The sequence below is a fragment of the Olea europaea genome, chromosome 23, assembly GCF_002742605.1.
Source record: "Olea europaea var. sylvestris chromosome 23, O_europaea_v1, whole genome shotgun sequence".
Lineage (NCBI taxonomy): Eukaryota > Viridiplantae > Streptophyta > Magnoliopsida > Lamiales > Oleaceae > Olea > Olea europaea.
In genome coordinates this window covers 943,303-967,163 of record NC_036259.1, presented here as the reverse complement: position 1 = coordinate 967,163, position 23,861 = coordinate 943,303, and the positions used below count along the sequence as shown (strand labels likewise).

The following is a 23,861-nucleotide window of genomic DNA, read 5'->3' as shown; positions in this document are numbered from 1 at the left end:
TGAGCATATGGAAGTAAAGAACTCGATATCAAAATGACACTATACAAGTGAAAAAATCTTTATTATGACACTCAATTACCACGATGGCCAATGGAATTGCGAACAAAATGGCTGAAGACGAACCAGAGGATTGCAGGAATAGCTTCTACCGCGTCTGGTGTAGAGTCAAAAGTTCCTGATATGATTAGATTTTACGTTAGTAAAAACATATGAAATGAGTTTAATATATCATTTTTATCAGTAAATATGTTGAGAAAATTTACCTCGGAATAACATTAATTTAATGCTGCTGCACCTTTGTAGTTTTAACTAGTGTTTCCCATTTGAGATCACCTGGTTGCGCCTTGGAAACTTGTTTTTGAGGATTTGCTGCTGCACGAAGATGTGAGCGTATATGTGTATTCTTTGTGGCCATAGAAGGCAAAGTTCGTTGAAGCCAAGACTCGGATGGAGCTATTGGCGATGGTGGAGGGAGGGGGAACTGAAAACGACTTTGGTGAAAGTTTTCTCGATTTTCTGTTTTTGCCTGTTGCTTCTGTGAACTTTCAGTAGCTCCCTTATCAGTCACTGCTACGTTTGCTGCAGTAGTTGAATCCTTCTTAATTTCTTGGTCAGGTTCAAAAACCTTCGATGCCTCCATGCTGCCTTTTTGAATGGAATTGCTGATAGAAGATTCTACGTTGATGTCATTAAATTTCTGAGAATCAGGCAGTAATTTTTCTCCATCTACAGCTTCCAATTTATTGATATCTTTAAGAGAACAATCTACTAAAGGGAATTGATCCGTCATCTTAGTAACAACTTCGTACTCTCTCTCTGTTGAACCAGGCTCTTCCTTCAAGCCTTGCATATTGGAAGAAATAGGTTCCCTGCTCGGAGATTCTCCCTTCTGTACAACCACGGGAATTCCTGAATGCGATGAATCCTCAGTACTCTCCTTCTCAGACAAGAAGTCCCCAAAGGTTTTATAGCCCTTTTTATGTGATTCAGAGCCATTAATTCCCTGATTCTTTGTTTCTTTAGAATAGTTGATGACTCCTTTTTCTTTATTAGGCAATTCATCGAAAGACATTGATGTACTGTGTTTTCGTAATTTTCTGGGTAGCATTGATCCCTCAGGATTCTGTCTCTGACGGCTATTTAAATTGAAGTCACTTCTCAAACTAATTCGATCGCTGACTGAATTTCGATCCGAAAGATCAGACCTAGACTGCAGCCAAAAAGGTACAACTTAGTCACCAAATGCTTCAGGACAAAGATTAGAAAACATAAGCACAGAGAGGGGGGCGCTTTAAGCAAAATCGTGGTAGTAACCCACAAACTGCTGGCAAATTTCCACGTTGATCATTATCGTCATCACTTTCTTCTTCTTCATCGTCCTGGAATTGTAAAAAGTGCTTTACAAGAATAGGTCCATGCTGCATTGAAGGCTGTTTTTCTTGCACTATGGGTTGCTTTTTGCTGACAAATTGAGGTTTGTCTAAAGCCATATCCTTTGCGGGAGGGACTAACCGATCGTCTCTAGTCAATGGATCTGTTGAAAAGCTTCCAGATGGTTTCCCATCTAGTTCATCAAATGAACTTAAGCCACTCGTGCTAAAATTCAAGAAAATTGATTCACTGCTCGAGAATGTATCGAGTGCATCTACATATGCTTCATCACTTTCCTCAGAATGAGAACTCTCTTTCTCTACTGTCTTGTTACATCTCTCAAAATTGTTCACATCTTCATCCTGAGATTGAACGCTCTGCACATCACAATGAGCATTTCGTGCTTGGCTCTTATCGACATTTGAGTTCTTATAAACTTTATCGCAATCTTGCTGGTTGACAGTTGAAGATTTCCCAGGAGGAAGTTTCGGGGTAATTAGAGATCTATCAGAGTTTTCATCGTGTTGTTTGATCTCTTCCTTCGGTCGTCCAGGGCGCTGTTCCCAGTAAAAAGGCACGGTTCCTGGATTTGTTACGGGACCAGATTTCAATTCTGTTTTATAATGAGGAAGACGAGGCACAACAGGGAGGGATTTGTCTGTTTTCATTTCATTATCCTTCTCTGATCTTCTCACCGATAGAAGTGGCTGGTCGTAATTCAGCTGCTTCTCCTCCATCAGATTCTTCAGCAGCATGATTCCTCACTACCCTGTAAATACGATTCATCATCAGAAAACAAGTGAATTTTTGCCAGAAATTTTCCACTAAGTTGGATAATTGCGAGATCAAGTTTCTTACATAAACACACAAACCAAACCAGCAAATGAAACTCCAATTTATAAGGGAAAACAGAGTTTTGATACACAAAGTTAGAGACAGAGATTGTACCTGTGAAGATTTAAGAATCAAGAAGTAATCTGAATTTTCTTGTCTGAAGATTAAGATATGAAATGCGCTCACGTATGTATGTACTTATGAAAGCTGTAGCCTGTAGATCTGGAAAACTAAGAAAGAGGAAGACTGAGAGGAAGAGACAGCAGTTAATACGCTCAGGACAGGGGTTTTGTTGGTCAGTGAATATAATAAAACCAGGGGCATGACACATTTAAAGAGATGAGACCGCCATGTTAGTAAAATTTAAGTAAAATTGCATTGGGTACAAACATATCCTGCAAATTCTCCAAAATTTGAAAATCTCTGTACTGGAGATAAATATAATTATTAGTTTTCTAATCTTATAAAGAATACATGTATGGTGCATTTTTCGTCATTGTTATATCGAAAATTAATGAAATTTTTTTAGATGTTCTTCTGTAAAAATTTTGTCAAACTTTTTCTTTATCATAGCATAATTGTTGTATAAATATTTATTGGAATTGATCTTTCGGCCACCCGTTTTTGTACCATGTCATGCATTTCATAATGAAATGGGCCCCAAGATAGTCAACTCACACAGTGTGATTATTTATTCAAGTGGGATAAGTAATTATAAATTTGCCTTTCTAAGGTATAATTATCTGTAAGTAATATTGTTTTAGACTAAAGTGAAATATGTTTCCCGCCTAATGCAAAATGATAGTAATTTTTTTTTTTTTTTAATTAAACTACTCTCTAATCAGAGTTGAAGAAATTCTAACAATAAAGAGTTTATTACGACTTGAAATTCCATCTAAAATGTCAATCTTATTAAGAAAAATAGTCAAAATCTTTATATATTGATCTATATTTTTATCTTTATTCGATGTGCAATTTTAACCATTTAACATGTCTTTGCAAGATGATGATTCATTTAAGCAAACCATTCTTGAAATTCGCGTGCCCATTTTTTGAGTTTTAATTGGATCGAATTGCTCATTAGAGTTTAATATGTTTTGATATCATATTAAGATTTGAGTTTTCATCTTGAAATGTCAACTTTGTCAAGAAGAATAGCTCAAGTCCTTATATATTAGTATATGTTTTCATATTTATTCGATGTGAAATTTTATCTCTTTAACAAATCTTTTATTATCAAGGAAAATGAGGAAGATTAAAATGTTTAAAGTACTAAATACCTTCGTTATCTTTATATAATTTGCCGAGAATGTCTAAATGATTCGAAATTTATGTTGATGGAGAAAAGAGAGAATTTGGTAAAAATATCGAAGAGAAAGTGATGGACAAAAAATTTGAAATGGAAAAAGTGATAAATAGGCATCTCATTCACCCTCTTTCACCTAATTTCAAAATGCCATAATTACCTTGTAAAATTTGTCAAACTAACAAGTTTGTGTCAACATTAGTGCCCGACATGAAGTGTAAGTATTGGATTATCATGAGCTAGCAAGAAAGTAGGTTTGGCTGCCCAGTCTTAACCGAATGATTTTTTAACACAATAAACAGTTTATCAGGGACTGTTCTCCTAAGTTTGCACGACACACATCTTTCATAAGATTCGATCTTAAAGAGGAAGGAGATGTCTTAGTAAGTTAATTCAGAGAATGAGTCTCCCTCTCTTGATCTCTAGTTGTCTGTCTAGAAAAGCTATTCGGTCTGTAGTATCGTCACAAAAAGACAAGCACGTCGCCGTCATGTTGACTAAGCGAATCAAAGGAAGAAAATTGTGAAGATGGCCTCGTTATCCACACCTCTTATCGGATGAATGGATGACTAATCGATCAGACCTGAATTTTCACGAGGGTTGACGATCCCAAACTTGTACTCAAGGACTATGCTGAACCTCGAATCAAAGTCTTTTCACATGTGCCTACTCGGGATCAAAGTAATGAAAGAGCTCGTAGCTACATTATAGATCTTGTCTTGTTCAATGTACCGGGTACAAGATCGAAAAGAATCCGAAGCTTTCCATGTCCAAAAACTCCCTTGCCTTTGTTGGTTGGACCAATCCAACCGGCCATTTTCGACAAGTTTTTCTTCCTTTTGAGAGCAAGAAGCGGAGAAAACTGCACTCGTGACCCATCGCAAGCTTCCTTGGACATATACTTCTATTTGTATGCAATAATCATTAAGTAGCTGGATAGCCTAGCTAATGAGATATTTTTGCTAAAACTACGCATACTTTGTCCTTGAGGGAGCACGTTCGATTTGCAAATAATTAGCGTTTTTTTTTTTTTTTTAAATTCTTGATTATTGACATAACAATAGTTTCGACATGGATAAATCCAAGTTAATAACACTCGAATATGTAAAAATTGAGATGAACACTGAAGTTTAAACATGTATGGACATTCAACTTTCCCACTGAATTGTTGGGAAATCAATGATTCTTATGTCATTTTGTGGTGTGTTTAATCATTAGGCAGATCAGCTTTGGATTTCTCTTTATTTGCTTTATTTGTCTAATCAATTAAATGAATGATTAGCTTGGCATTCCGTTTTGCTGTCTGTCCACCAATTATGTTAACTTAAGAAAGTGTGGAAATACTTGTAGTTTTCATAGAAACTACAAGTGTCGTGATTTTAAAAGTTGCTTCTTGTGCCAAGATTTATTTTCACTAGCTCGTTCAGCGTAGCTTGATTGTTGTCTTTTAGTTTCAGGGAAGAGGTAACCCTTTTCTCACCTCACGTAGTTCAATTTTCATGTCACTTCAATGCGTACTATAGGATCAGCTTCAATATCTATCTATATCACTGACGTGGCCTTACTAGTAACAAACGACCTTGGAGATGTGACTCAATACTCGATTAGTCTCTTTAATCTCAAAGGCATGCCTGCACCAATAGTTCTTAACTAACATCGCCTCAACCACTTAGGATAGAGATTCATAAGGGTTAAATTTGTTTCAGAAGGAGAGAGCCACAAAAGTCAAAGGTGACAAAAAAAATGTCAACATAAAGGACTTCTCAAACTTTTACCTCCTCATTTAGTGTTAATTATGTCAGTTTTCCAATGTCACTTCAACTTTATATAATGTCATTATCCATGGGCTGAAATCAAATGCTGCTCCATGAAAGAAAGCCTTTTGGGCCTATCAAATTGTATGTTTTATAGAAAAAGAAACTAGTTGTTACTAGGGAACATGGATGTTGAAAGGATGGGACGAACTTAGTCTGTAGAGACTCGATAATACAAGGCAAATTTTTGTCTAATTCAATATTTGCCACATAGAAGATTAGTCGAGTCAAGAAAAGGGTATACAATTTAGAAAATTTGAAAATTTCTAATATGTTCATGAGTACATGACTTTAAGACGAGCTCAATATAACATCCTAAACATGGCATTAAGGTAAAATTTTATATAATATGCAAAGACTCTTAGGAATTCATTCTAAGAGATAGGAGGCATTTAGATTTAGACCAATTTTAGAATATATCTAGGTATATGCTAAGGTGAATTTGGTACAACTCTTTTTCAATGGGACACATACTTTTGATTCGTTTATATATATATGCCTCTTGATTCAAGAATAAAAACTTTATCAAATGCAATCAAATAGTTGTTGAGCAAAGTGACGGATGATTCCTCTGAAGTTAAAATGCTTCAAATGATTTTTCTATAACATTTTTTATTTGGAGATCGAGAATTTTAAAGCCATATTCCGTACTGATTCGTATCTTTTTATTTTGCTTTTTGAAATATTTGTTAAAAGTACCTTTTGTTAAAGATCGGGTTAATTTCACAAACAATCACTGAACTTAAGCGAAAATTACAAAACGATCACTGAAATTTAAAACTTTCAGTAACGGTCATTTAAGTTTTGGGACACTTTCAGAAATGGTTACTGAAATTTAAAAACTTTTAGAAATGGTCACTGAAGTTTAAAAACACTTTTTCAGTTTTTGGGTTACTTTTGCGACAAGTTTTCGATCACTTTTGACCATCGATACTGTTGAATTTTGATATCATTGGAAATCTCACAACGTCCTCTTCAATTACGACCCAAAATCTTCCCATAACTCCAAGGGATTCAACAGGAAAATCGCCTAGATTTTCAGATTTTTGAGCGACTTTTGCGGCAATTTTTCAACGACTTTTGACTACCAAGAATGCCGAATTTTGATATCTTTGGAAAACCCACAATTTCCTCTTCAATTACCACCCAAAATCTCCCCCAAACTCTAAAGGATTCGACCGGAATAAACCCATAAATTCGACTACCCAAAAGGTGAAAATTTAGGCAGATTTTTTGGGCTACTTTTGAGGTAACTTCCGACCACCAATACCTCGGGATTTTGATACTATTGGAAAACGCACAATCTCCTCTTCAATTATCATCCAAAATCTCCCCATAACTTCAAAAGATTTGATCGGAATAAACCCACAAAGTCAGCATCCCGAATCTGGGCAGATTTTGACCTTTTTAGGTAACCGATTTCATGGGTTTATTCTGACCGAATCCTTTGAAGTTTGGGGGAGATTTTGGATAGTAATTGAAAAAAATATTGTGGGCTTTCCAACGGTATCAAAACCGACGGTCTTGGTGGTTGGAATTCACCAGAAAATCGTCGCAAAAGTCGTCCAAAAAATCACGACTTTTGTGGCGATTTTCTGTCGAATCCCTTAGAGTTACGGGGAGATTTTGGGTAGTAATTAAAGAGAACATCGTGGGCTTCTAACGATATCAAAATTTGACGGTATCAATGGTCGTAAATGGTCGAAAAGTTATCGCAAAATAGCCCAAAAAACTGAAAAAGTGATTTTAAATTTCAGTGACCGTTTCTATATGTTTTTAAATTTTAGTGACCATTTCTGAAAGTTTTTAAATTTCAGTGAACGTTTTAGAAGCTCCCAGAACTTAAGTGACCGTTATTGAAAGTTTTAAACTTCAATAACTATTTTGTAATTTTCGCGTTAAGTTCAATGACCATTTGTGAAATTAACCCATTAAAGATCAGAAAAGACCAACATTCAATTCTCACCACAACTTATTTATGCGAAGTGTGTATGTGTCATTGCACATAAATAAGAGTGTTGAAAACAAAATTTAAGCCCTTGTTTGGCTCCACTTTTTTTAAGATTCATTTTTTTAAAAACTTATTTCAACCACATATTTTATGGGATCCATAACTTTTATTAATTTTTTAATAATGCATTTTATAAACTTTCATCAAAATCTATTAAAAAAAATTAATTTTTTAGCTAAACCAAACATTGGTTAAATGAACTCATGTCATCTCTCTAAACGACTTTTTTCTGAAATGCTATAACACTTTTATTATGAAGTGGAAGCAATAAGATTCCCTTTAATCTTGTCCATAAATATTTTAATCCATCATTATTGTGCCTCCCAATTTAAAATTTTGAAAGTACACAAGCTCAAATGTGTTGATATTTTTATTAAATATATGTGACTTGATTGCATTTTTACTGCTATTGCCTTGTTGCTACAAAAGGATTGGCACAATATGGTAGGATTGCACTTCCCCCTTCATTGTTTCTATTAATGCAGCCAAATGCATTAAAATTTATAATGTTGTTGCCTCTTCAAAGATTTTGAAGCTATTAACCCCCAAAAAAAGTGAAATTTGACTATTCATAAGCTTGTAAGGGCATACACATTCTTCTTCTATCCCACCTGTTCTTTTTGCCACAACTTTGAATTTGTTTCTTATTGTCCAACTTTTAAGCTTGTCCGTTCCTTGTATTGACTCGTATCTGAATATTAAACGGACCTCCTTAATAGATAATTTTGATATTAGATAAATACATAAAAAAAAAAAATACATACTAGTATTATAGTACAATATAACTTGATATATATGTATACATATGTGACGTGAAAATATGTTACTTTAGAAATAGTCGATATTGCTATGCTAATTAAGAACTTAGTACAACCTTTATAATTCTAGAAGATAACTACCACTTGATACATGCAGATAATGCTTGATAAAGAGATTTTTTTGAACAACATTTGAAATGGAGTAAAGAATTTTATATCAATGAATGACATTTTAACATAATTTCATCATAAAATTTATTATTATACTTGATTATATACCTAATAGACGGAATTCATCTTTTATAAATCGTTTATTACAAAAAATAAATATTGGAAAGAGTTTTCACAAAAGAAGAAGAATGAATGTTCAAATCCCGACTGCTTTATGAGTGTTCTTACTTCATGCATACAACAAACACGCATTATATCATATACTTTTATTTAGAATTATTGAGTTTTTTCTAATCACTTGTCAATGTTCTAATACATTGAGTGATCAACAATATCCCAATAAACTTTAAAAAAAATTGAAATTTTGAATAAAATTGTGAATTGATTATTTAGTCCTTTTCTTACTTTCTGTGAGAAAGGAGAAATAGTAAAGGTGTTCTAAAAGCGTAAAGTGTTATTAGATCATAAAATTAAGTTTCTAGTTTTTACAAGAGTAAACAAACTTAGATGTAAAAAGTTTAAAACATGATTAGATGACAATATCAAATTTCAAGTTTAAGAGCATTTTCTAGATCCTTGATTTTGAATAGTACTGTGAATTTAGTAAAGAACTTCTGTGAGCATTTTTAAGAAATTCTTTAAATGTGAAATTTTGTCTATTTTAAAAAGTCAATCTTTAAAAATTATACTCCAAGATGCTATTCAAATTAACATTCTAAAATGGAGAACTATACACATTCTCTATATTTAAATGCATTCAAATTATTTCACTTTTCAATGTAGAAAAATAATATAATAATTTGAAGGTAAGCTAGTGATTAGAGACTAATAATATTTTTTGACAGTAATAAAATTAGATTTTAAAAATAAAAAATTTGTTGAAATACTTAAAAATTTTTGTTCTCAAAATTTACAGATACTGTCTAAATTGTTAATATGCTCTATAAAAATATTGGAGATGCTCTAAATCAGTAAATTATTCCCATAATTTACAATTTAATGGATACCAAAATCAAGCATTTGACACTTTTTACAGGCGTAATAATAACTCCTTAATCTTCGGAGCCAAAATTCTGTCTATCCCCAGATTCTGCATTTTCCTGTAGTTTGATCCATCGCATATTCCTATATGGATTAATTGCATGTTTGGCTCAGCTTAAAACATTCACTTATAAGTAAATAAATAAGTTTTATAATTACGAGTTGAAATCACGGTTAGAAATGTTTAAGTTAGTTTTAAACTTGGCCAAACATGGAATCTGACTCAAAACAGGAGTGAAATAAACTTTCAAGAAAATCTCTTTAAAACCACAAATAAATACGGCAGCTTCTAATTTGTATTGTATCTATTCCATTCCAACTCCACCGTTCTCCCTCTCGTGATCTGTAAGGCATTGATATCTTCTTTTACTTTCGGGATTCATCTTGTTGCATGCGAATCCTATGAGACTTTAACTATATTAATATTAGTCAGAGTCTCAAACTTTTTCAATCACAAAAAATCGCACTTTTTTTTTTCACTCAATTAATAGTTTACGCTGACACAATCTAGAGTCTATCCGTGAGTCTGGTTGAATTCAGAAACTCGAAAGTCTCGTGGGCTTTCTTTCTTTCTCTTGAATTAAGAGTCGGGAAAAGAGTGAAAAAATGGTTTAAAAAAACAGCCTTTTTTTCCTTTTTTTTCCCAGTAATTTGGTAAGCGATACATAGTGTGAGGGAGAGAGAGAGAGAGAGAAAGATGAGTAAGAACCTGGAAAAAATGGCATCAATTGATGCTCAGTTAAGGCTATTGGCACCTGGGAAGGTTTCAGAGGACGATAAATTGGTGGAGTATGATGCTTTGTTATTGGATCGTTTTCTTGATATTCTTCAGGACTTGCATGGGGAGGAAATCAGAGAAACGGTACCAAGTTTTATTTTTATTAAATTTTCGATTTTTATGTTTCTTTCTTTTCTTTTTTTTTTCTTTTTTCGTAAGTTTTTGTTTGTGGGTTTTGTCTAATGCTGTGGTTTGAGTATGAAAGGCTGTTGATACATTGATTCTAATGTTTTGTAGATTGAAAAAATGGCTAATTTGTTGTAATTTTTAACCTATTAAATGTTGTTTGTGAGATTGGGCATAGTTTTGTGTTCACCTTGATTCTCCAATATTGTCGTAGGACTTTGTGGCTTTGCATAATTCCAATTAAGCATAGGCTTGCTTATTATATGTTTAGATTTCGTATCCACTTCTTGCCTCTCAAATTTCAAAACACTATTTTCGCTCAACTGCTATCACAGGGTTAAATAATTATGTATACTTGTAACTAAGATTCAGCTTCACATTTTTTTGTTAGAAAAACAGCTTTCTGCAGTTTGAGTTTGTGATGATTTCGTGAAACTTATTTTGTGACTTTGATCATGGACAAGGTTCAAGAATGCTATGAGCTCTCTGCAGAGTATGAAGGGTCACGTGATCCACAGAAACTGGAAGATCTTGGGAAAGTCCTTACTAGTTTGGATGCTGGGGATTCTATTGTGGTTGCAAAATCTTTTTCCAACATGCTTAATTTAGGCAACTTGGCTGAAGAGGTTCAGATTGCATACAGACGTAGAACTAAGCTAAAAAAGCGTGACTTTTCTGATGAGGCCTCAGCAACAACTGAATCAGACATTGAGGAGACTTTAAAAAGGCTTGTTGGACAACTGAACAAGACTCCTGAAGAAGTTTTTGATGCTTTGAAGAATCAGACGGTTGATTTAGTATTTACAGCACATCCTACTCAGTCTGTTCGTAGATCTTTGCTTCAAAAACATGCAAGGTTTGGGATTCATGTTAATTTTATGTAAAGAAGCTTATATGTTTAGTACACTGTTTTCCTACATGACGGGGCATCAAGAGGCACCATACGTTAATATTCATACCTAGTTTAATTTTTGGAAAATGCTTACCTCTTCCATTTGCATGTTTCCAGGATTCGAGATTGTCTGACTCAGCTTAATGCCAAAGACATTACTCCTGATGATAAGCAGGAGCTTGATGAGGCGTTACAAAGAGAGGTATAGTGTTTATATATTGGGTCTGTCACTTCATGTCTAGAGTTCTTATTAAGAGTTCTCAATTGTGGTCTGATTCTGAAATCACTTCATTTTGTGTGATTCCGGAATAATGTCTTTTCTAATTATGCACACCGGCGCACCCCATCATTTTGTTAACCTAAAATTGTACTCCAAACTGGTCTGGATATGCTTTCCTGTAACAAATAAACACAAAAAGGGACTAGTGGTCCCCTTATAGGTTCTAGCCATCAGTAAGTTTAAAATATTGCTAAGTCTTGACTTGAATATACTTGTCCAATCAAAGCTGAGAAATTTGTCCACCACCCCCAACACACACACACACACACACACACACACACACACACACAAAGCTATATCGCTACCTCCTATAACCCATTCTTAAGTTTGAAGCATTAGCATGAACATAAATGTTACCATGTATTTGTCTTGTGACCTTCTAACTGGTACATGGAACTCATTAGGAAAATTGAGTAATAAAAATGTTAAAATTCTGGAATTCCTAAAATGGTCCTTAACGAGGCAAGCAGATGAGGATAAATGAATCCTCAACATATTCTGTAATATCTATGAAGTGAGCTACCGGGTCACCTCAGCACTGAAGTTATTAAATGACTGAATAACTCAACTCTTGGAGAAAATCAGACACAATTGGACTTTGATGTTCAGAATGCAGTCATCTAGGAAGCATCACCACAGACACGAGTATCGGACACACTGATATGCAATTTTTCAAAAACTTACTGAAGTGACAAGTCCTTGAAACACTGATTAAAATGATATTAATTTTTTTTCCTTTTTTATATTGTAAAGTAATTTGTTATTGTATATATCTTTGGGCATGCGGGCAACATGTCCAATTGTAAATGCCACTTAGCATTTTCGACATGTGAGTGTTGTGTCGGTGTCCAACATATGTCGAACACGACTCGCTGGTGTTAGAAGAGTGTCGTTGCATCCTAGACAGATATAATTAAACTTGATGCTGATGAAATCCTTGCCAATCTCTACAAATTAATTTTTGGCTAACTGAGAAATTGCTGAAAAAATGTTTCCTTTCATGCACTTTTTCTTCACATCTGCATTTTCATCTATATAATCTTCACATCTGTTCCTTTGTCCATGTAGATACAAGCTGCATTTCGCACAGATGAAATTAGGAGGAACCCTCCTACTCCTCAAGATGAGATGAGGGCAGGAATGAGTTACTTCCATGAAACAATTTGGAAGGGTGTGCCAAAATTCTTACGGCGTGTTGACACTGCTTTGAAAAACATTGGAATAAATGAGCGTGTTCCTTACAATGCCCCTCTTATCCAATTTTCTTCTTGGATGGGTGGGGATCGTGATGGTATTGTGCTTCATAACTAATATATTATTTTGCATGAGTAATTTTTCACTTTCCTTTACTTGCATAATATTCTTTATTGAGAAACAGGACATTTTAACTAATTCTAATATCTGCTTTAATAAAAATCGATGAATAGACAAGGCTGCCTCATTTGTGCCCTTTTTTCATTAGGCTTTCTCGCATTCACTTTATCAAGTATTCCATTCCACAATATCCATATATAAATGGGAACTTTTCTTAATTTATGTGTCCAAATTATTAAAGGGAAATTCTGGAATGACAGAATTATGTTCTTCCTTCTGTGATTGTTGAAAGCCAGCTAATTTCCTATTGACATTGAGAATCAATGAGTGAACAAACTGTTTTGTCTATGAATCTGCACCTGACGTTTATCTCCTTCATCGAAGAAAATAACACAATGCTAGCAATTTGTTATGAATAAATTACATAGCCAGGAAATACTTTATTTACTATATCTAGATCTTGAACCACTCTTCCTAAAAATCCTTTTCCAAGTTGTTAGTAAAATGCAGGTAGTAAGTGTTCATAAATAAACTGGTGGATTCTGGTTGTATTATATAAATTGCAGCTAATATGTGTTTCAATTTTGTGGCAGGCAATCCAAGGGTAACTCCTGAAGTTACAAGGGATGTATGCTTGTTAGCTAGAATGATGGCTGCTAATTTGTATTTCTCACAAATTGAGGATCTCATGTTTGAGGTAAGAAATAGCCATTGCATCGCTCTAATGTTTTAGCGGTATTCCTGGATTGATCAAAACTTCCATTTATTTATATGATATACTGTCTCTGGCAGCTTTCTATGTGGCGCTGCAATGAAGAACTCCGTGCACGTGCAGACGAACTTCACAGCACTTCGAAAAGAGATGCAAAGCATTACATTGGTATGTTCTTTTTATTTTTAGTCCACTTTAAACTGGCTTTCTAATTCAAATATTTCCTATCTATCACTGGTGATAGCACTTATTTATTTTCTTCATGTACCTTTTGTATTCTTTTAGGTGATTCTATTCTCTATCTAACCGTGTCTGTGGTCTTTATAGTTCCATTAATCTTAAAAGTCTATATACTTGTTCCCCCTTTTCATGCTGCCAAATATGTCCTGTGATCTATTTTTGTGCTCCTTGAATGGTTTTCTTTCCCTTGTTATTAAGGTGGTAATAATGTAATTAATCTGGGATTATAAATATAACTTAATTCTTCAAAAAAATTTAAAATATGGCATGTTTTTGTTTGTCTTGTTGATATTTCTTCTCATGCTTGATACAGAGTTTTGGAAGCAAATTCCTCCAAACGAACCATATCGTGTTATTCTTGCTGATGTGAGGGACAAGCTTTATCATACACGTGAACGTGCTCGTCAATTGCTAGCCAATGGAATATCCGATATTCCAGAGGATGCAACCTTCACCAATGTTGATGAGGTCTGGCCCTAACAGAAACATCCATCTTCTCTGTTCCTATGAGTTACATTTTTAATTTTCAGCTTGCAAGTTATGAACAGCTTGACACGAGTTTATAACGTGTTAGATGCATTATTGCTGTCATTGGAGATATGCAATTGCTTTTCTATGCGCAATTGCTTGTGGGCTTGATCAACTATCTCAATGGATTAGTATATTATCACTCTCAGCCAACTCATTCTACAACAGGGGCTTCATTTCTTAGCTTCTCTTCGTATTATAACTATTAAGATTTTAATATATAACCAAAATAAAAATAAACATATGTCTTTTCACCTTGTCCAATGAATAGGTTATTTTAAGTGATGATTTGTGGTATTTAATTAATTGGTTTAATCCACCTTGCTTTTTGGTTGGTTTGTTTTGAATTACTAACAAATGGAGAATTTGAATAGATTGAATGGAATTTATGCTTTTTGAGAGCGAAAGGTTCTGATAGAAGAGAGTAATCATACACTGCAGTAGGAAACTATTGCTGATGAATGTGGTGAAGAATAAGGTGCCATATTGACCATAAAGAGTAACAAGAAACCAATTATAGAAGAGAAATTGACTTCTGGAGAATTTAATGATGGATTGATGTATGAATATACTTTGAAGTATACCTTCAAAACAAACATTTCTATATGCATTTAGCTTACTGATTGAGCGTGCATATCGTTTAGGTTAACTTTTCTTTGCCATGAGAAGTTAAAACTAAATATGGATTGGGCTAACGTTCACCTAAATAGCTGCAGTCATTAGAATGCTAGAATTTCTTAAGCGCTTGTATCTGTTAAGTTTGTTCAATATATATATATATATATATATATATATATATATATATATATATATATATATTGAACAAACTTAACAGATACAAGCGCTTAAGAAATTCTAGCATTCTAATGACTGCAGCTATTTAGGTGAACGTTATTGTATCTGATTTGTTTGTTCTATATATATATATATATATATATATATATATATATATATATATATATATATATATTATTTATTTATTTCAAATTTTATTAGTTATATTGGAAATGCAAAATAAACCCCTTCATGTCCCTGTTTTATGATTGTCATCCACGAACACCCAAAAAAAGATAAAAAATTAAAGTTGAAGAAAATAGAATTGAATTTCTAGTGTAAGTTACGCATTTGTCTTGTGCAATGTTTATGTAATACACATACTGATGATTCACTTTCTTGTCTTCAGTTTCTTGAGCCTCTTGAGCTGTGTTATAGATCACTTTGCGCTTGCGGTGATCGGCCCATTGCCGATGGAAGCCTTCTTGATTTCTTACGGCAAGTTTCAACGTGTGGGCTTGCACTCGTGAGACTTAATGTAAGGCAAGAGTAAGATAGGCACACTGATGTTCTAGATGCTATTACAAGGCACCTGGAGATCGGGTCGTACAAAGAATGGTCAGAAGAACGCAGACAGGAGTGGCTTTTATCTGAACTCAGTGGCAAGCGACCTCTTTTTGGGCCCGATCTTCCCAAAACTGAAGAAATTGCCGATGTGTTAGACACTTTTAATGTCATTGCTGAACTACCCTCCGATAACTTTGGGGCCTACATAATTTCAATGGCAACTGCCCCGTCTGATGTCCTTGCAGTAGAGCTTTTGCAACGTGAGTGCCATGTCCAAAATCCTCTGAGGGTTGTCCCATTGTTTGAAAAGCTTGCTGATCTTGAGGCTGCACCTGCTGCTGTGGCTAGGCTTTTCTCAATAGATTGGTATCGTAACAGAATCAATGGGAAACAAGAAGTCATGATTGGGTATTCTGATTCAGGAAAGGATGCTGGACGGCTTTCTGCAGCATGGCAGTTATATAAGGCCCAGGAGGAGCTTGTAAAGGTTGCAAAACAGTTCGGTGTAAAACTTACAATGTTTCACGGCCGAGGTGGGACTGTTGGAAGAGGAGGGGGCCCAACCCATCTTGCTATATTATCTCAGCCACCGGACACCATTCACGGGTCACTTCGTGTCACTGTTCAAGGTGAAGTTATTGAACAATCATTTGGCGAGGAGCACTTATGTTTCAGAACGCTCCAACGTTTTACTGCAGCTACACTTGAGCATGGAATGCGCCCCCCTGTTGTACCGAAGCCAGAATGGCGTGCTCTCATGGATGAGATGGCTGTGTTTGCCACAAAAGAGTATCGTTCTGTAGTTTTCCAGGAACCTCGTTTTGTTGAGTACTTCCGGCTTGTAAGTATTTTTCCACTTTGGTTATTTTTTGTTAGAATCTGCAAAAAAATCACATATAAGCACATTAAACTTAATAGGTTTACACATGTTGACTGGTAACTCCTAGAAGTGGCAATATAAGTTGGCATCAAAGTTGCCAGTTTGAATTGAGAAGACTGATAATTGGCTTACCCCTAAATTGTGAATTGGGGTATTGTAATATTTTCTTGTTTCTCTCTCTCTGAGTATTGCAGGCAACACCTGAGTTGGAGTATGGTCGGATGAACATAGGGAGCCGCCCATCAAAACGAAAGGTTAGCGGTGGAATTGAATCACTCCGAGCAATCCCGTGGATATTTGCATGGACGCAGACGAGATTTCATCTTCCTGTCTGGCTTGGCTTTGGAGCTGCAATCAAACACGCCATTGGGAAGGATATTAGAAATCTTCAGACTCTCAATGATATGTACAAAGAATGGCCTTTCTTCCGAGTAACCATTGACTTGATTGAAATGGTTTTGTCCAAAGGAGACCCAGAAATTGCTGCTTTATATGACAAACTTTTAGTGTCAGAAGACTTGTGGCCATTTGGGAAGCAACTGGGGAACAATTATGAAGAAACTAAGAATCTGATCCTTCAGGTAAGGGCCGTCTTCTATTTAATAACCTTTTGCATAACTAGGACACGATTTTTTCTGTTCTTCCAAGAAATAGAAGGGGAGAAAACTTCGAGCTGAGAATACATGGTGGAAATTATTATTATTATTATTATTATTTTACATTCATTCTTTTCAGTTTGGACAGTGATTAAGTAAACTTCAATTGCTACTTTTTTCATGATTAGTGTTTAGTGCAACTTCCGCCTTGTAAGGGTTGTCTTCTATTTAAAAACCTTTCTTCACTAGAACATGAATTTTTCTGTCATAACTCCCAAGAAGCAGAAGGGGGAAAAACTTCGAGCTGAGAATACATATGGAATTTTTTTTTTCTTTTATTTATTTTTAGAAATAAAGTAACTGCAATTGCTACTTTTTTCATGATTAGTTCAACTTCCATTTAATGGAAGGAAGCTGATATGGTCTCTCTCTGCCTAGGTTGCTGGACACAAGGAACTTCTAGAAGGCGACCCCTACTTAAGGCAGAGACTTCGACTTCGCGATCCGTACATCACCGTCCTTAACGTGTGCCAAGTCTACACATTGAAGCAGATACGTGATCCAAGCTACCGCGTTAAGGTGAAGCCACATCTCTCGAAAGATGTAATGGAAATGGATATGAGCAAACCGGCTGCTGAACTGGTGAAGCTCAACCCTAAAAGTGAGTATGCTCCCGGGTTGGAAGACACACTTATCTTGACCATGAAGGGTATTGCAGCTGGAATGCAGAACACCGGTTAAGGTCGGGTCATCTTGCCTTTGCTAGATATATGGTGTCGGTTAAATTATAAAGAAATAACGAGTTACGTATTATGGCACTCTGTTGGAAAATATGTGATAATATTGCTCTATAAGCATGTACTCACACCAAGTACATATGAATGAATATACGTGTCTTCTTTTTCTTGCATAAATCTTGTATACATATGCATATGTGACTTTTCCCATCATCAGTAACAAGAATGAAGTATGTACAATAAGCCAAATTAAACTTGTGTTTTTCCACTAGCTACAATTATTGCCTCTTCAATAGCCTGGAAAAAAGTGGCAATCTTGTATGTCAAGAATCCCGCGAGCATTGATATCAACTCGAGGTGCATGAATCCATAATCCGGAACCAGAATCCTGTGTACAGATCAGTTTGATGAGATACCTACCTATAATCCAAGAATTGATATTGAACATGACAAGGAGATTTGGCAAACTTATGCTCTTTCTCAAGTTCTTACCCGTTCCACCTGTTATACAACATGACGAAGACAACATGAACCAATAACCTTGGCTGCTCAATTGCTCCTCCACGAGTAAAAACTTCTGATGAGCAAACCATATGGAGCCTAGTAGGTCATCTTCGCTCTTCCTAAAATAGAATATTGCAATGATATGACTCAACTTCATACCATAAACTTAATAAAGCCAAAAACATGTACAACCTCAAGTTTGAAGGATTAATGTAGCCAAGTCCAAACTCATTGCAAATAGCTTAGGGTGTGTTCTCTTTCTCATTTTCGGCCCGTTTTTTGTTTTCGATTTTTCAAAACAGTGAAAACTTGTTCTCTTACCCATTTTCGAAAACATGTTTTTGAAAATACAAAAAAATTGTGAAGAAAACGAAAAACGATCAAAATGTCGTTTTAGCTGTTTTCTATACAAAACTCCAAAAAATTACAAAATAGGGGAAACGCCTTTTGAAATACAAAACCAAATCTTCATCCACTTTCTTCAAATCCTTTCTCTGCCTTCTCTCTCTCTCTCTCCTGGACGTTAACTGTGGGTGATTGACCCTGACTATGGATGGTCACACACTTCAGCTAATGACGAAGGAGATGTACTGGTGTCGGCACCAACGTGGGGATGCGATGCTGCTATGAACGTAGTGTCACGACCCATTCATCGCGATAGCAGCATCGCGAACCGATCAAAGAGAAAGAAGCTGCAGTTCATTGCGATGGGTGATCGACACTACAAATTTGTCCAGAATTTCCCTCTCTTTTGAGTTTTCTTTTTTTGTTTTTTTTTTGTTTTTTGGATTTGGGAGGCGATGGGTGTTGATGGTGGTTGTAATGGTCTATTTGTGGTGGCAGTGGTTGATGGTGGTGGGTGGTGTTGATTTTGACAATGGTGAGTGGTTCAGGGTGGTGGTAGTGGTTGATGGTTGGTGGTGTCAGTGGTGTTGTTTAAATTTTCAGCTTGCAAGTTATGAACAGCTTGACACGAGTTTATAACGTGTTAGATGCATTATTGCTGTCATTGGAGATATGCAATTGCTTTTCTATGCGCAATTGCTTGTGGGCTTGATCAACTATCTCAATGGATTAGTATATTATCACTCTCAGCCAACTCATTCTACAACAGGGGCTTCATTTCTTAGCTTCTCTTCGTATTATAACTATTAAGATTTTAATATATAACCAAAATAAAAATAAACATATGTCTTTTCACCTTGTCCAATGAATAGGTTATTTTAAGTGATGATTTGTGGTATTTAATTAATTGGTTTAATCCACCTTGCTTTTTGGTTGGTTTGTTTTGAATTACTAACAAATGGAGAATTTGAATAGATTGAATGGAATTTATGCTTTTTGAGAGCGAAAGGTTCTGATAGAAGAGAGTAATCATACACTGCAGTAGGAAACTATTGCTGATGAATGTGGTGAAGAATAAGGTGCCATATTGACCATAAAGAGTAACAAGAAACCAATTATAGAAGAGAAATTGACTTCTGGAGAATTTAATGATGGATTGATGTATGAATATACTTTGAAGTATACCTTCAAAACAAACATTTCTATATGCATTTAGCTTACTGATTGAGCGTGCATATCGTTTAGGTTAACTTTTCTTTGCCATGAGAAGTTAAAACTAAATATGGATTGGGCTAACGTTCACCTAAATAGCTGCAGTCATTAGAATGCTAGAATTTCTTAAGCGCTTGTATCTGTTAAGTTTGTTCAATATATATATATATATATATATGGAAATGCAAAATAAACCCCTTCATGTCCCTGTTTTATGATTGTCATCCACGAACACCCAAAAAAAGATAAAAAATTAAAGTTGAAGAAAATAGAATTGAATTTCTAGTGTAAGTTACGCATTTGTCTTGTGCAATGTTTATGTAATACACATACTGATGATTCACTTTCTTGTCTTCAGTTTCTTGAGCCTCTTGAGCTGTGTTATAGATCACTTTGCGCTTGCGGTGATCGGCCCATTGCCGATGGAAGCCTTCTTGATTTCTTACGGCAAGTTTCAACGTGTGGGCTTGCACTCGTGAGACTTAATGTAAGGCAAGAGTAAGATAGGCACACTGATGTTCTAGATGCTATTACAAGGCACCTGGAGATCGGGTCGTACAAAGAATGGTCAGAAGAACGCAGACAGGAGTGGCTTTTATCTGAACTCAGTGGCAAGCGACCTCTTTTTGGGCCCGATCTTCCCAAAACTGAAGAAATTGCCGATGTGTTAGACACTTTTAATGTCATTGCTGAACTACCCTCCGATAACTTTGGGGCCTACATAATTTCAATGGCAACTGCCCCGTCTGATGTCCTTGCAGTAGAGCTTTTGCAACGTGAGTGCCATGTCCAAAATCCTCTGAGGGTTGTCCCATTGTTTGAAAAGCTTGCTGATCTTGAGGCTGCACCTGCTGCTGTGGCTAGGCTTTTCTCAATAGATTGGTATCGTAACAGAATCAATGGGAAACAAGAAGTCATGATTGGGTATTCTGATTCAGGAAAGGATGCTGGACGGCTTTCTGCAGCATGGCAGTTATATAAGGCCCAGGAGGAGCTTGTAAAGGTTGCAAAACAGTTCGGTGTAAAACTTACAATGTTTCACGGCCGAGGTGGGACTGTTGGAAGAGGAGGGGGCCCAACCCATCTTGCTATATTATCTCAGCCACCGGACACCATTCACGGGTCACTTCGTGTCACTGTTCAAGGTGAAGTTATTGAACAATCATTTGGCGAGGAGCACTTATGTTTCAGAACGCTCCAACGTTTTACTGCAGCTACACTTGAGCATGGAATGCGCCCCCCTGTTGTACCGAAGCCAGAATGGCGTGCTCTCATGGATGAGATGGCTGTGTTTGCCACAAAAGAGTATCGTTCTGTAGTTTTCCAGGAACCTCGTTTTGTTGAGTACTTCCGGCTTGTAAGTATTTTTCCACTTTGGTTATTTTTTGTTAGAATCTGCAAAAAAATCACATATAAGCACATTAAACTTAATAGGTTTACACATGTTGACTGGTAACTCCTAGAAGTGGCAATATAAGTTGGCATCAAAGTTGCCAGTTTGAATTGAGAAGACTGATAATTGGCTTACCCCTAAATTGTGAATTGGGGTATTGTAATATTTTCTTGTTTCTCTCTCTCTGAGTATTGCAGGCAACACCTGAGTTGGAGTATGGTCGGATGAACATAGGGAGCCGCCCATCAAAACGAAAGGTTAGCGGTGGAATTGAATCACTCCGAGCAATCCCGTGGATATTTGCATGGACGCAGACGAGATTTCATCTTCCTGTCTGGCTTGGCTTTGGAGCTGCAATCAAACACGCCATTGGGAAGGATATTAGAAATCTTCAGACTCTCAATGATATGTACAAAGAATGGCCTTTCTTCCGAGTAACCATTGACTTGATTGAAATGGTTTTGTCCAAAGGAGACCCAGAAATTGCTGCTTTATATGACAAACTTTTAGTGTCAGAAGACTTGTGGCCATTTGGGAAGCAACTGGGGAACAATTATGAAGAAACTAAGAATCTGATCCTTCAGGTAAGGGCCGTCTTCTATTTAATAACCTTTTGCATAACTAGGACACGATTTTTTCTGTTCTTCCAAGAAATAGAAGGGGAGAAAACTTCGAGCTGAGAATACATGGTGGAAATTATTATTATTATTATTATTATTTTACATTCATTCTTTTCAGTTTGGACAGTGATTAAGTAAACTTCAATTGCTACTTTTTTCATGATTAGTGTTTAGTGCAACTTCCGCCTTGTAAGGGTTGTCTTCTATTTAAAAACCTTTCTTCACTAGAACATGAATTTTTCTGTCATAACTCCCAAGAAGCAGAAGGGGGAAAAACTTCGAGCTGAGAATACATATGGAATTTTTTTTTTCTTTTATTTATTTTTAGAAATAAAGTAACTGCAATTGCTACTTTTTTCATGATTAGTTCAACTTCCATTTAATGGAAGGAAGCTGATATGGTCTCTCTCTGCCTAGGTTGCTGGACACAAGGAACTTCTAGAAGGCGACCCCTACTTAAGGCAGAGACTTCGACTTCGCGATCCGTACATCACCGTCCTTAACGTGTGCCAAGTCTACACATTGAAGCAGATACGTGATCCAAGCTACCGCGTTAAGGTGAAGCCACATCTCTCGAAAGATGTAATGGAAATGGATATGAGCAAACCGGCTGCTGAACTGGTGAAGCTCAACCCTAAAAGTGAGTATGCTCCCGGGTTGGAAGACACACTTATCTTGACCATGAAGGGTATTGCAGCTGGAATGCAGAACACCGGTTAAGGTCGGGTCATCTTGCCTTTGCTAGATATATGGTGTCGGTTAAATTATAAAGAAATAACGAGTTACGTATTATGGCACTCTGTTGGAAAATATGTGATAATATTGCTCTATAAGCATGTACTCACACCAAGTACATATGAATGAATATACGTGTCTTCTTTTTCTTGCATAAATCTTGTATACATATGCATATGTGACTTTTCCCATCATCAGTAACAAGAATGAAGTATGTACAATAAGCCAAATTAAACTTGTGTTTTTCCACTAGCTACAATTATTGCCTCTTCAATAGCCTGGAAAAAAGTGGCAATCTTGTATGTCAAGAATCCCGCGAGCATTGATATCAACTCGAGGTGCATGAATCCATAATCCGGAACCAGAATCCTGTGTACAGATCAGTTTGATGAGATACCTACCTATAATCCAAGAATTGATATTGAACATGACAAGGAGATTTGGCAAACTTATGCTCTTTCTCAAGTTCTTACCCGTTCCACCTGTTATACAACATGACGAAGACAACATGAACCAATAACCTTGGCTGCTCAATTGCTCCTCCACGAGTAAAAACTTCTGATGAGCAAACCATATGGAGCCTAGTAGGTCATCTTCGCTCTTCCTAAAATAGAATATTGCAATGATATGACTCAACTTCATACCATAAACTTAATAAAGCCAAAAACATGTACAACCTCAAGTTTGAAGGATTAATGTAGCCAAGTCCAAACTCATTGCAAATAGCTTAGGGTGTGTTCTCTTTCTCATTTTCGGCCCGTTTTTTGTTTTCGATTTTTCAAAACAGTGAAAACTTGTTCTCTTACCCATTTTCGAAAACATGTTTTTGAAAATACAAAAAAATTTTGTGAAGAAAACGAAAAACGATCAAAATGTCGTTTTAGCTGTTTTCTATACAAAACTCCAAAAAATTACAAAATAGGGGAAACGCCTTTTGAAATACAAAACCAAATCTTCATCCACTTTCCTCAAATCCTTTCTCTGCCTTCTCTCTCTCTCTCTCCTGGACGTTAACTGTGGGTGATTGACCCTGACTATGGATGGTCACACACTTCAGCTAATGACGAAGGAGATGTACTGGTGTCGGCACCAACGTGGGGACGCGATGCTGCTATGAACGTAGTGTCACGACCCATTCATCGCGATAGCAGCATCGCGACCCAGGGGAGACGATGGGTCGCGATGTTGCAGTGGTTTGGGGCCGTCTTTGCCGACGATCGAAGAGAAAGAAGCTGCAGTTCATTGCGATGGGTGATCGACACTACAAATTTGTCCAGAATTTCCCTCTCTTTTGAGTTTTCTTTTTTTGTTTTTTTTTTTTT

General features: G+C 36.0%; 3 protein-coding genes across 3 annotated transcripts; 2 read left to right on the top strand and 1 right to left on the bottom strand.

The window, feature by feature from the left end:
- Positions 1-268: 268 nt before the first annotated feature.
- Positions 269-2,651, bottom strand: LOC111372442. Its single transcript, XM_022994799.1, has 3 exons — positions 2,320-2,651; positions 1,277-2,140; positions 269-1,230 (listed from the first exon to the last, which is right to left on the bottom strand). The coding sequence occupies exons 2-3, from the start codon at positions 2,124-2,126 to the stop codon at positions 281-283; spliced, it is 1,800 nt and encodes a 599-aa protein (XP_022850567.1). The 5' UTR covers positions 2,127-2,140; positions 2,320-2,651; the 3' UTR covers positions 269-280.
- A 6,922-nt stretch (positions 2,652-9,573) lies between these two features.
- Positions 9,574-17,898, top strand: LOC111372069 (phosphoenolpyruvate carboxylase 2-like). Its single transcript, XM_022994226.1, is given in 10 exon segments — positions 9,574-10,168; positions 10,675-11,066; positions 11,220-11,304; positions 12,451-12,673; positions 13,290-13,393; positions 13,489-13,576; positions 13,962-14,116; positions 15,360-16,358; positions 16,592-16,978; positions 17,432-17,898. Coding segments are annotated over 10 exon segments (2,901 nt in total). The 5' UTR covers positions 9,574-10,003; the 3' UTR covers positions 17,735-17,898.
- A 2,183-nt stretch (positions 17,899-20,081) lies between these two features.
- LOC111372068 (phosphoenolpyruvate carboxylase 1-like) lies at positions 20,082-22,688 on the top strand. The gene is made up of 3 exons (XM_022994225.1): positions 20,082-21,148; positions 21,382-21,768; positions 22,222-22,688. The coding sequence occupies exons 1-3, from the start codon at positions 20,522-20,524 to the stop codon at positions 22,522-22,524; spliced, it is 1,317 nt and encodes a 438-aa protein (XP_022849993.1). The 5' UTR covers positions 20,082-20,521; the 3' UTR covers positions 22,525-22,688.
- Positions 22,689-23,861: the final 1,173 nt, after the last annotated feature.